The sequence below is a fragment of the Jatropha curcas genome, chromosome 9 (genome assembly GCF_041381405.1).
Source record: "Jatropha curcas cultivar XTBG-Jc1 chromosome 9, XTBG_Jcur_1.0, whole genome shotgun sequence".
Classification (NCBI taxonomy): Eukaryota; Viridiplantae; Streptophyta; class Magnoliopsida; order Malpighiales; family Euphorbiaceae; genus Jatropha; species Jatropha curcas.
Genome location: NC_143159.1, coordinates 4689244 through 4702896, shown reverse-complemented (window position 1 = coordinate 4702896; position 13653 = coordinate 4689244). Strand labels below are relative to the sequence as shown.

At 32.9% G+C, this 13653-nt stretch overlaps 2 protein-coding genes across 2 annotated transcripts; both read right to left on the bottom strand.

Moving 5' to 3' along the window:
- Positions 1-2464: 2464 nt before the first annotated feature.
- LOC105630698 (Clathrin adaptor complexes medium subunit family protein) lies at positions 2465-8718 on the bottom strand. The gene is made up of 13 exons (XM_012212598.4): positions 8554-8718; positions 8133-8227; positions 7246-7449; positions 6630-6746; positions 6395-6523; positions 5816-5945; positions 5314-5417; positions 5085-5189; positions 4761-4855; positions 4027-4114; positions 3860-3920; positions 3689-3762; positions 2465-2841 (listed from the first exon to the last, which is right to left on the bottom strand). The coding sequence occupies exons 1-13, from the start codon at positions 8609-8611 to the stop codon at positions 2743-2745; spliced, it is 1359 nt and encodes a 452-aa protein (XP_012067988.1). The 5' UTR covers positions 8612-8718; the 3' UTR covers positions 2465-2742.
- Positions 8719-10537: 1819 nt separating this feature from the next.
- Positions 10538-13395, bottom strand: LOC105630699 (beta carbonic anhydrase 5, chloroplastic). The gene is made up of 10 exons (XM_012212599.4): positions 13072-13395; positions 12858-12985; positions 12699-12751; positions 12415-12576; positions 12277-12325; positions 12011-12124; positions 11874-11927; positions 11596-11678; positions 11372-11474; positions 10538-11085 (listed from the first exon to the last, which is right to left on the bottom strand). Exons 1-10 carry the CDS (start codon positions 13085-13087, stop codon positions 10900-10902), a joined length of 948 nt encoding a protein of 315 aa, XP_012067989.1. The 5' UTR covers positions 13088-13395; the 3' UTR covers positions 10538-10899.
- Between the last annotated feature and the right edge of the window lie 258 nt (positions 13396-13653).

Genomic DNA, 13653 nt, shown 5'->3' with positions numbered 1-13653 from the left:
CTTATTATGGTATTAATGAGTAATCAATGTTTTTCACTAGCTTATATAGATTTCTAATCATAGTTGGCAATTACCACAATAAATTACCACTTCCAATTCAACATGTTGATAATGATATGATATGTTAATAATGATATTTCATGATAATTCTAGAAAGGGTAATTTAATGTTCGACCGCACTTATTAATTCTAAAGATACATTCTCTGCCCTAAAATATAAGTCGTTTGAAAGTTTTAAGAAAACAATTAATTCTCCTAAATCATAATAAATTTCAAATTATCATTTATCTCAAAACTAATAATTACTTATGAAAACATTTATTGTATTTAATTTAAACAATGGTAACATTCAAAAAATAATTATTGATTCGAACCGATGACCTTAGGTTACAAATGGAGTAACTTTTGGTTTATTATCAGTATATCAAAGTATATATATCATATAATAACAATTTCGGGGTTCAAGATATCAAAAAATTGCTTGTAAATTTCAACTTTTAATCAATTCCATAATAGATTATACGGAATATCCTAAAAATATATGAATTTCGAAAAGGGTTGATGTATTGGCTCAAACATGTAATCTACATGTCACAAATCAAGTAAGTTTACTATTAAACTAAATTCTCCTAATCACATAATAGATTCTAACGGGAAAAAAAATTAAATAATAAATAAAAAAATACATAAAGAACTCTTACCTTGTAATGCATAGATGAATAAGTATCGCAGCTTTGATAAAGACATGGTTGGAAATTAATTGCTATAAATGCCAATCCATTCCATTCGGAAATTAGCTAACATTTGACCAAACAGACTGCTAGTTTTGAAATGATGGCCTTGTCAATTGTAATGTCACAGATTTAAATTAACATAATAGCAATGTCCATCCATTTATTGCAGAACAATAGGAAAAAAAATCATTATTCTTTTAACCATATGGTGCAAAATATGTAATTGTCATAAATGAGTCATGTAAAATGAAATTGCATACAAGCAAATGATTTCTAGCTTAACGATAAGGGTGATGTTTTGAGATCTCTTAATCTCAAATTCTATCCTTAATAATATAATATTTAAATGGTTGCCTCCTCTTGCTCTACAAACCATAAAAATGGTATTAAGACCATATTCGGAAAACATTCAAGTGTGATTTACTAAAAATAGTTTAGTCAAAACTCAAAATACAAGAAAGAGTAAAATATACAAAAAGGACAAATAGGAAAGGATAGAATAGACTGACCATACAGGTACAAATAAATCCAAAAGAAGCAAGTTGCAGCCTCTAGTTGCTTTTGGATAGCCAAACTAAATGGCAATGGGACCTATTCTTTTTGACCTTGTTGGGTTTTGGTTTGTTTATAATATCCATAGACCGTTGAATATGATTGCTAAAATTTGAAGAAGTGAATTCCTTTTCAATGTTTAATAGTATAATAATATTTCTCCATTAAACACAAGGGATTGGAGTGCTTTGAATACCGAACAAAAAGACAGAAAAATAGTTAGGAGAAAGTTCTAATTTTTAAAAATTTATTGGAAGACCAAATAGGTGCAAAGGCCAAGCAGATTGCCTCGCTAGCAGCGCCTCCACTGTAAAGATTGATAATTTAAGTTCAAAAATTGCAGTGACCTGGAAAGTTCATTTTATACTATATGTGAACAGTGACTGTCCATATCAAATGATACATATAGATATATTATTTTTTTATAAAATAAAATAAATCACATTTTTTTATGATCCTCTGAACTTCGAATGTGACCTTGTGACATATTAAACTTGGCTTCAAATTTCATTTTTTCAGTATTTGAGACCCTCTAAAATCAAGTATTTGTCCATTATAAAAAGTTAAATATCACACATGCATAAAGCAATTATAAAAAGCAAACACATACATGTTCAGTTCACGCTATAAAAGTGAAGTTATGAAGCTTATTTCTCCAGTGATTTCTTTCAGCAAAAGTTAAGAGGGTCTCAGCCTTTCTTGATCTATTGGAACTCAAGATTGTTCCTTCTGCATTCCAAAGTAAAAGAAATCCATGAAAGCTTGTGCAATTTCATCTCACACTGTCTTTTGAACAAATATTTATTTGGAGCTTAAAAGAAAAAAGCTAAACTGTTAATTGTTTAAAAAAAAAAAATACAAGGATCTAATAATGTATTCTTCAAATAATAGGTAGGAAATAGTCATTTACCAAACTATTTCAAATCTCACATGATCATTAGATATAAACGGGTTGGTGAACACTGTAACCATAACTTAGCTGAAATGTTTGACCGACAAAACTAAAATATTTATCAAAATGCAATTTTTAATTTTTTTAAAATTTTTAAGAATGATGGCAGATGGTCAATAAAACAAACCAGCTAGCACAAGGGAGTGTCCGTTTAAAGGCCTAAAATACAGAAACCAGTAAAAGAAGTGCCTGTTTAAAGTCCTACAGGTCGGTGCATGAGCATAACTTTTTCACATTCCCAACCTTCTGGCTGCTTTATTCATGTAGATGTTCAGAGGTTCTTTGGATGATAAAATTTAACAAAACGACATTCTAATACCGACAATATTACAAAAAAAAAAAATCGTTCTTAATAGGTTTGGCAAAACATAGCCAATGATACAAAGGCTCAAATTGAAGTACTTGTATGGTAAAGATCAACCAATAACATATCGGGCAAAGCAAAACAAAACAAAAACATTACAAAGTCAGGATGAACAAAAAGGTAGGTGGGAAACTACCATCTCATAATCGTGCAACATAGGAATTTGCCTGAGTCACATATCTCACCCATCGATATGGATTATAGGTATTAGATTTCTTTGCTATCTGTAAATATTTCACCTGCATCAAGGAACCATAGAAAAAGAATTGGATGTCTTCAAAGGCACACAAAGGAGTTGCAAGGAAAAGTTGAAGTATGTACTAAGCTCTCAGCTAAAGCTTTAGTTCCAATCACAGTGCATAAAATTAAAAATTAGTTCCAATCACAAGAGATATGCATATAAAGCAGCAAAATTGTAGAAGCAAGCCTTGAAATTACAGGAATAAGGAGATGACAGGCAATCAACTGTAGCCCCACCCTTTTCTCCGGACAATTTATTATTACTACCACTATTGCTACTTGTGCTGAATGGAGGAAGAAGCGGATTATATTGTAGATACCGGTGGTCCATTCTCAATTATGACCTCCTGATGTAGTTTATCTTCCAATTATGCAGCTCGTTTCCAAGCCGTGGTCCTAGCCTGTTTTAAAGAGAAGGGCTTCGCAATTGTTCTTTTGCTTTTGCCTTTTGGTAGTAGGAAACTTAATAAATAGTTTCAAATTTAATTTGGTTGTTTAAAAACTTTATACTTTAGCTGGACTATTCAGCAATTTTTGATTTTCATTCCTCTTGACAAGGTTGTAGCCAAAATGAGCGTTCACAAATGAGTGTTTCAGGAAACAGTTTGAACAAACTGCCAAAACCCATGAATTCCATCACAATTCAGTTCACAGGGAAAATGCCCAGCAAATAAGTCCTCTAGGTGGGGGTCAAATTAATAGTGGCTAGAGGTATAATGCAAATTAGAGTTCCCATGCATATTATTAGATGTATAGACTTTAACCACCTCTTCGAAATTTTGCTAGTGTATATATTTGATTATGAAAAGACATTTCTGTGATTGCAAAGGAAAATTAATGGCTCACCTGAAGCCTAGAAGCATTGTACATTGGTATTGTGAAGGTCATGCTTACTGGTCCAGCCTCCTTTGTGATATTGCCTGCACCAAGCAATAAATATGTTTCATTCAGTGCAGCATGAAGAGGAAATATCATGAATTGAAGCATGATCTCATCACAAATGATTATAATTAATACCATGTAACTCTTGAGAAAATGTCAGTTTTGCACGTAAAGTATGTTCAGATCCACCAACAATCTGTTGCACATTGCATGTGTAAGTTAAAAATTACTTGGCAAGAGCATAATAACTGAAATGGAAGGCAAAATTTTATGGAAGTCGCACACATTTAAGAAATTCTCACCTTCTTTAATCCCCATTCAAGTCTCTTATTTGCTTCCTTGAAATCTGTTGTTTGCCCAACAGCTCCAGGTTCCAAATCAAAAGTAGCTCTGAAAAAGATAGGAAGAAATTTTAAAAATTTATGCAATGTAAATAAATAAAAAGTTATATGAACCACCAGTATGATCTGTCTCAGTTGAATCTCCTAAATAGCAGACCAATATCAAGAACTGCCTATTTTTACTAGGTTCAAAGACCTGCAAAGGCATTTGCAAAGTCTAGTAATACTTGTAAACTAATGACTTCCCCAACAAAATGCACAAACAAGTTACTGAGGCATTGCCTATAAGCAAACAAGATTTTGCTATCCCCTTAATATCTACTTCAGAGGATATTGTGCCTGCCACCTCAATCAATTCACCCATTTAGAGAATTCCTAGTAGTTATATTTTCTACTTATATCCATTGTGAGCCATGCAAATGAATTGTCTTACTTTAGACAAATAGTTCTCTCTTTTGAAAACAGATTGAGCAAACTTGTCCACGGTTTCTTTTGAAAGCCAGATAATCACAAGCTTACTGCACCGATGAACTGAAAAATGGAGCTAATTAGGCTCCACAAGGAAACATGTTTTAAATCATAATCGTACAATATGATTTAGCAGAAATGCATGTTTTAGTCAGTTAAATTCCAAGATACGCACAAAGGATCTACTCTGCTCACATCCCCAAATAAAAGACTACAGAAAATCGTACCTGGCAGTATATTTTGGCAATGGCATCTGTATATGAATTGTGTTTGCAGTAATGCTTGAAGGAAACTCTGCTGATATTTTAAGAATCACCTCGGCCTATATGCACCAGCAGATATGGAGAACAGCAACATGGATACAAAAGACATATAAAAGTGGTAAGCAGCAGCATCACTTAAAACTATGTCTAAGGCCTAATAATCCTTACAGCATGTCTTGGCATGATGTTCCATGGACAAGACATGCTGTCATGTCATAAAAAATGTTCCTCTTAAGCTCAGTTATTTTCATCATCCAGCAAATTTAGCATAAGGAGGGTAGTATTCACCTTAAGCGCTCCAGCTTCCTCAATCAAAGTATTAATGCGGAAAGGAGGTTTGAATTCCTGGGTCATACGATAGTTCATGACAGGAAATTCACCATCTGGGGGTACCTGACAGGAGCATATAATGCACTCAACTAAGAAACAAGAGATATATAAATGGAACCTCTTCAAAGAACACGATTTTCAAACTTAAGCATAATTTTCAAGCTTATCTGGTTTTATTTTATCTCACCAGCGTCAAAGTTCTATCCAAGTCAAAACTATCAAGCCGTACAGATTCATGAAAATTACAATCATCAAGTATAACTGCTCCTGACCCAGTTGAACTCCTGTAATCTGCAGCAAGCAGCACCAATTGAGAGAGAGAAGAAAATAAGAGAGAGTACCTACAAAGTTACTTACTGATAACTGTGTCTAACCATCATAAAGACTCCATATACAAAATAAAAATGAAAAAAAAAAGAGGGAAAATAACCTTTTAGACTGAATTTCAGCAAAACTAGTTTTATCAGGGACCAAAAGTTATACCAATGAGAAATCATGTCTCCATTTATTGACTGAAAAAAGTTATAAGTTACAACAAAATATGGTCTCCAAATTCTAAATCATGTTCTGTTCTCATCATGCTTCCACAAGTCTATATTTGGCAAAAGGAACATGACTATGAAATGCTAATCCTTTGAGTTACTTGTGCAAGTATTATATGGCTAATAGCCAGTGAACTTGATACATACCATAAGCTGATCTCCCACTACCTCTTCCTATGGTCAGGTCCTCATTAAGGGCTAACCGAATTTCAGGATTTCCAGTGAGATAACTCTTCATTTGAATGGTGCCATCAATTTCGGACGTCAATATATAACCCTGTTTGTTGAAAAAAAAAAAGACTAATAAATTTGAATAAACAAATAAAGTATTTTTCTTATCTAAGTAAAAAATCTTCCATGAAAAACAACAACCAATCCAGTTCAGTGGAGCATGAAGACATTTAATGATCTCAAACATGAGATCTTAACTGCACATTGTTAACAACTTGACCCAGTTAATAGCTGCAGAAAATGCTAATAAAACTCGCTAATGTTTAAGCACATGAAAAGGAGGAAAAGAAAACCATATGTAGTGACAAGGTAACAGCAAAAACAAAAATGCAGCAGACATATTACATGCATATGATGTAATGTTATCAATGATCTGTAAGGATTTTTTGTCTGAGTCACTGCTTGCTTTTATCAATTGTTATTTGCAATAGCTGCATGATACACTGGAACTGAAATATCAACCAGATTTTCTCAAATGAATTAAATAATACTTACACTGGAGCTGAATGTGACACTGATTTTCTCAATTATATCCACAAATATTTCTTCCCTCTTCCTACCTCCAGGTTCATTTGCCACAACAGATTTCGTTACAGCTGTACCTGGCATCCTTTTGGTCCCTTGCTGCATTTGATTCCAAGTACTAAGAATCAATTATAACTAGATGCTAGGTACAATCATTATTAGGTGTATTCGGAGTATCACTTGATTTACACAGATTAAATCATACCATAAAAATCGCAGCAGGGCTCAGAGGTTGCAAACGGCTGGCATCAACCACAATTGGCTCATTAAATACATAAGACTTCAACACTTCAGTGGATGTTGTCTGTACATAACCAAAATCCTGGAACAAGGATACAGGAGTTTAAATATCATATAAGCTTCCCAAATACTTGAGCACAGGCTAAGTAACACGTCAAAATTTCATGGGAAGGACATATCTATTACACTTAAAATGGACTAACATTAACATATGATACATCATGATGCAAGAGCTGCAAAAAAAGATATCCAGTCAAGTAAATGAATTTTTGGATTGAGCTGCATATGGGTAAGAGAATGTCACTTAAAAAACTAATGGGCCAATAAGGGCTCTCCAACTGCAAAAACACACTAGATGCATTGAATAAATTATATAATTTCTGAACTCAAGAGCAAGGACAAAGAGCTAAAAGAAAATCTCCAGGAACACAAGTATGAGAATGTACAGATTGGCTTGGGTTCCACATTTAAATCTACTGACTGAACAGTACAGAATATGAGGAGAGAAAGCAGCAAATGTTCATATATCCTGTAGAAACATGCCATCAAAAAGGGATAGAAAGCATGATGAGAAAACTTACTATCACTTCATCAAGCAATTCATAGACAAGCACAAAATTTCTCCGCAGAGAATCTTCATTGAGAATGCCAAGGTAATCCTTGATGACGCGAGCGACCCTTTGCAAGAGTTCCAACACCAGAGAAGGTGACACATTAACTCTTGTGGTTGCAACAAATAATAATCCAACGACCTTTACATGAAAGTAGTTCACCCCATCCACATTCTATCAATAAAACAAGAAATTGTGACAGGACATTAGCATACTGACTTTAGCTGAGATATTTGTTATCATAAAGAAAAATACTCTTAAAACTACATCAAAAGAAAAAAAAGCTAAAATACTGTAATAAATAAATAAAACTGACAAATAGCAGCATATAGAGAAATTATGACAACCAAATATGGACTGTTTGGAATGCAATGATACAGAAGTAGAAGCCAAAGCATAGATGCCAAGAGCTCCGAGTCTGAACAAATAATCAAGAAGCTATACGATCAACATTCTTAACTTTTCCTAGCCGATGGTATCCCAAATTTCACTTAATAGTTATTACAAACTCTTCTGAAACTAAATAAGATAGCATTTGCTAAACTAAATAAGCCTTTACTAGACTGAATTAGGAAAAAGAAATTCTCTACTAGAGAAAGACTAAGCTAAGGCAAACTGTTGGGATATCTCACATAAGAGGTGCAGTAATAAAATAAAATTTATTTCTCTCTCTTTAAAAAAAAAATTATACGTACATGTATACCAGAAAGAACTCTACACATTTTCCCATAACAAAAAGCTTATGACACAGTTCAGAATTAACAAACAAGGCATACGTTCATTGGCTTAATATGTTCATACCATAAATGGATATGAAAAATACACTTCCAAACATTATTCAGAAACATAATACCTACAAAGACAGGCGGTGCCTCTTCGTCTCCATCCTCCTTCCAGAACTTCACTTTACGGAAAAATATTTCAGCACTTCCTTTTGCTACTTCACCACGATCTGCAAAATGCAATTTAATTTAACATAGAATAAAACAATGCAAAATCCAGTTCCCAAGTCCTCATACACAAACTCCCTCTCATTGATTAATAAATTCCTGAAATGCAACCCTAACTGCTAGACCAGTGAGATGTTACAATTAAGTGAAATATTTTTAGATCACGAGTAAACTTCAAAATGCGGAAATGAAGAACTAGCTGCTGGATCTATTGCATTAAAATTAAAAATCGAACTGGCTATGAATAGAAACGAATGAAATTTACAAATTATCAAAGGTTATACAAGATTTTATAATAGATCCATCAGATAGGAAAAGAGAGACTCACAGTCGCGAAAGACAATATTATCGCCTCGCTGTGAGAGAACAAAGAACTGAGAGATCATGATTAATAGCTGCTCTTCTTCCTTGAGATTTCCTCTCTCTGTCTCTGTAAACTAAGCTTGGGCGATTTGTTCTTGTTGTTTGTAATCTGTAAAAGCCCAAAACGAAAACCAAAAAGTATCTGTAATTATAATTCGTAATTTAATAAATTTAATGCTCAAAAACGACCATTCTTGGGTCGCTAATGCGTTGTCGTTTGACTATTGCTTGCAAAATGGGCAAAACCATTACGGGTACGAAATACGATGGACTGATGCGCAAGCACGAGGCAACGCAACGAAACAAACCGTTTGATGGTCGAACGACCGATTCGCACACGTCCTGTCGTTCGAGGGCTTTAAACCGAGTTTATCTTATCAATATCAATATCACTCGTGTTAAAATCCGCGCGATGCGCGAACTAATATTAAATGATAAAATAATTTTTTATAATTTCGACGTAAACATAACATGACATGTTTTCTAAGTGATAGTATCATAAACACGACATGTGCTTATACAAACACAATACTTATTTCTAAAAAAATAGTTTTACTTATTAATATTAATTTAATTTTTTTTCCTCCTCCTATGTGATATTATCTGAAAATATAATTATTTTCCCTTATAATATGTAAGATGTATAGAGTAATATTAAAAGATAAAATAATATTTATAAAATTATTTAAAAATAGTAAAATTATATAATGAAACGATAAATTGTATCTTATTGAAATATGCTGAAAAGCTGCGATGCCAATATATGTCTTATTACGTATCATGCAAAATTTTTCATAAAATATGCAATAGTAAAAGTTATGCATGGTATGACCTACATAAAAAAAATGCATACACATTATTAATATACTTTTCAACAGTGATAGTAATTTTGAGAATTTAACTAATTATATTGAAATAAGAAATTAAATATTTTTATTTTATGTTTATGATTTATTATAAATGATTATTTATTTATTTAAAATATTAATATATTATTTATTTAGTATGCTATGTTCTGAACGTGTGGATCTCTTACTTTTTTTTATAAGATTATCGTGTATCTCGTTTCCATGCAACATAACTCCTAGTAAATAATTGTTGTCATTACACTTTATCTTTTTACAACCTAACTAAATAATTGTTATCCTCTTCATATTGTAGAGGCTTACACTTAGATTCCATATAATGCAACCAAAACCTAAAAGATAATGGTCCAAACACAGTACCCATGAGACAATGACCAGATATTCAAGTATATAATTTTGGTAAAATATTCTATTTCATTTCCCTTTTCATGCACACGCACTCCATAAGTGATGTGAAATCTGAAGAATTACATTGGATATTGATGTGTGTATAGTATAATTTAAATATTTTAATATAAAGTGTGTCGAAGCTTTTTATCTATAATTTCTTACATTTTTTTTAGTTTGTGTTTGAGAAAGTCAGTAAGGTTTCGAGTCATCATAGACTAAAAATCTCCTTTACGATAGTTTTGCAAGATTTTATGTTAAGATTATTATCGCTGAGCTAGTTGGTCATGGGTATTGCTCAATCCAAGAATGATTAAAAGCTATTGCTCCAAGTTGTTTTAAGAGAAATTTTGCTATTGCAAATATTTTTTTAAGGATTAGGATCCTAATATATTATGAGATTTATTTTGAATTAAAATTTCGCCTCAAAAATATGAGATATGAGATTTCAATACGATCTTCAACCGTTTATTTATCCTTATTGCCATGAAAGTTATCGTCAATTTTGATAAATGTTATTTGAATATAAAGTTGTGGTGTTTTTATTATCTCTTTTACTTTAACTCCCAGAAAACTCTTTCTTAATAAACAAAGCATTCGTAGTTATGTTAAGGGTGTTTGGTAACCCAGAAAATATATGAACACCGAGGAAAATAAAGAAAAGGACGATAGAAGAACCGAAATTTAAAGCGAATGTAGGAAAAAGAGTATACTTTGTCATTACTTGTCTTTTTCCATAAATACAAACAGATATGCAGTAGCCTGTATCTAAATGTCAACTCAGCTACTTGCACATCAGCAGCTCCATAAACATTTAATCACAAGTTGAAGTAACTGAAATACTATGCAGGCTATTAAAACCTATTACAGCAATGTTTATTACAATATAGTCCCTTGATTCCCAACAAGTCGTAATTGATAATTGTTGATATACACACAAGACCTTTATCATTAAAAATCTACATTTACTGTCTAAAAAGGAACATTAGCAGTTAAAAATGATAAAATCAATATGATCTTTGCAATAGCAGAACATATTTTGTGGAATGCAAACAAACTCAGCACCAGAACTCTGTGTCTTTTGCTGAGAATCTGTTGCCTTCTATGAAATCGAGGGTCCATTTCTCAAATGTACAATTCAAGAAATCATAGTATCCTCCATGAACAAATAGCATCTCTTTCCTCACCCTGACTTCAATCCAGGGATATGTTAACAAGTTAAGCAATGAACGGTTGATAGATTCCTGTGCCAAAAGAATTCCTAGTAAATTATCTCAAGAATTGTGAGATTGCAAGTTGAAATTCCAGTCAAAGCCAAATTAAAGTCTTTGTCCCTAAATATATTTCTTCATTGGAACTACAATTAGTTTCAGCAGAGAATCTTGGAATCATGTCCCATCATGATAAAGTGGATGAAAATTGAAGTCTTAGTCAATAAATATATTTCTTCATTGGAATTGCAATTATTTTTAACAGAGAATCTTGAATCATTTCCCATCACCATAAAGTGGATAGGTATGGAGAACAAACCTTCTCACAGTATTTGCATTGTTGATCAAAGCTAAGGCCACTAGCATCAGCTTCTGTTCTTAACTTGGCAATATCGGCAGTGGCAACCCATTTCTCAATAAAGCTACATGAGAAATGTAAAGCAGTAAGGAAGTTATCGTCGAGAAAATTCATCGAGATTTTAGTAAGGTAATCTCCAAATATCTATTAATAACAAAAGAAGGAAAAAGGTTGTGAAATAAAACCTTGAGTTCTTTTCATCTTGAGTACTCATGAGAGCTTGAATTCCTGCACAGTTGCTGTGGCCAATGACAAATATATTTTCAACCTACAAGAATTTAACAACCATATTGCTTGCTCAAACATATAGAAGCACTTGATCTTTAAAACAACGATATGTTGGATAATTTGCGAGGAAGGTAGTTCTTGCATCAGCTTAATATATGGCCTCAAGAACACAATTTTAATTTGCATCCTTCAGAAAGAAAAAAATTTAGTTTATTTTCAAAGGACAACAACTTACTTCAAGAGTATTTACAGCAAACTCAAGTGCAGCATTTGTTTCTGTTGGTCCATTCTATAAAACGGAAAAAAAGAATTGAATTATGTAACTCAGCTATGCTTGATAGCCAATATTGGTATTAAGCATAATTGTCATACCTCAAGTGGAGGCACAATATTTGCAACATTTCTAACCGTAAAAGCTTCTCCAGGTTGAAATCCAAGAATGTTAGATGGACAAACCCTAGAGTCTACACAAGCAATCACCATAAACTGTTCAAGTTGTCAGTTTGAAAAGAACTAGACAAATTTTCCTTGCATAAAATTAACAAAACACAAACAGAATCCAAGAAAGGAAAACAAAATATTTACTTCTTTAGCATATTAAGAAGCACCGAATTAACAGAATCAAGTTTGTTAATCACCTTTGGAGATTGCAATTCAGCAAGATTTTTAAAATGCTCAGCTTCCTTTCTGATGAAAAACTGATGTTAGGAAACAGAATTGTTCAAAGCAATTTCAATTAAATTCCTGCGTTTGCTTGTACTTTAACTTCTACTTACAAATATTTATACTGCTTGAAATTCAGAAACCTTTGTTTCATCTCATCAAACGAGTTTTGCCTGCCACCACTTTTGGGCACATTCTGTACTTGAACACTTCTATCTTCCTGAACAAGTCCTAACGAACTTATTGAAGCATCCACTCTCAAAATTGGATTCTCTCTACAAAGCATTATATAAAGAATTAACATAACAAGATAAATAATTCAACCCAACAAGCAAACTTGAATTTAAGTTTTATTCCTAGTAAACGTACTAAAGAAGGGTCAAGCACATGAACTTACTTATGCGAAGAGGGAAATCCCAATCTAACATCATTAACTTTCGCTAGCTTCTCCTGTAATAAGAGAAAGAAAACGAGAGTACTTAATAAGATATACTTCTGCAAGACAATTAATTAAGTCAAGGAAATAATTAATAAAGTAAAGGCCAAAGGAACCCACTGAGGCAGAATTAAGCCAATTTCTGGGAAAACCATCGATAGCAGAAAAGGGTGAGCCATGAAATCCCCATTTTACTGAAACATGTCTGAAAGCAACTACTGCTGTAACAATCGAACCAGTTCTCAATCCTGTAATATGCAAGAAAACAGAACTACTAAGAATTTGAAGAAACAGAAAAAGAAAGCAATAATTAAACTAACAGCTTAATAATTACGTGTTTGCCAAACCATCTCCGGCTCGGGCTCCGATTCCGGCGTCGTCTAATCATTTGGAGCGGTTATGAGCTTGAGCTTCAATATAAACGTTTTGTTTTATGGTTTCGTAACGCGCTTGACATTTACGCAGACGAGGCAAGCTTATCCAAATGTATGGCTCTCTTCTTATCCCATTTTTGTGGGAATATGATTGGGATATTCATATGTACAGCTCAACTTTTCTCTCTTTTTTATTCGAACTTTATAAAGAGAACATGGGAATATTTTTAGGATTGGAAAGCAAAGCATGCTTGAGCTTGGTCCCCCAGGGCCAGAAGGGCCTCCTAGGAATGGTATATACTTTGCAATTTGGACCAGGACAAGTGCAATGCTATAAATCAAACCAACCTTAATCGATCATTGATTTAGCGATGGCCAATCAAACCGTAAACCGAATCAATTTCAATTAGTCAATTCCAAAATTGTGTGCTCACCTCTAATTGATTCAGGTCTTATTTTCTTTTTAAATTGCAATTTATTTATTTTTTAATGTTTTGGCTTAAATTGTACCAGATGAAATTTATCAGTGGCAGTTTATTTTA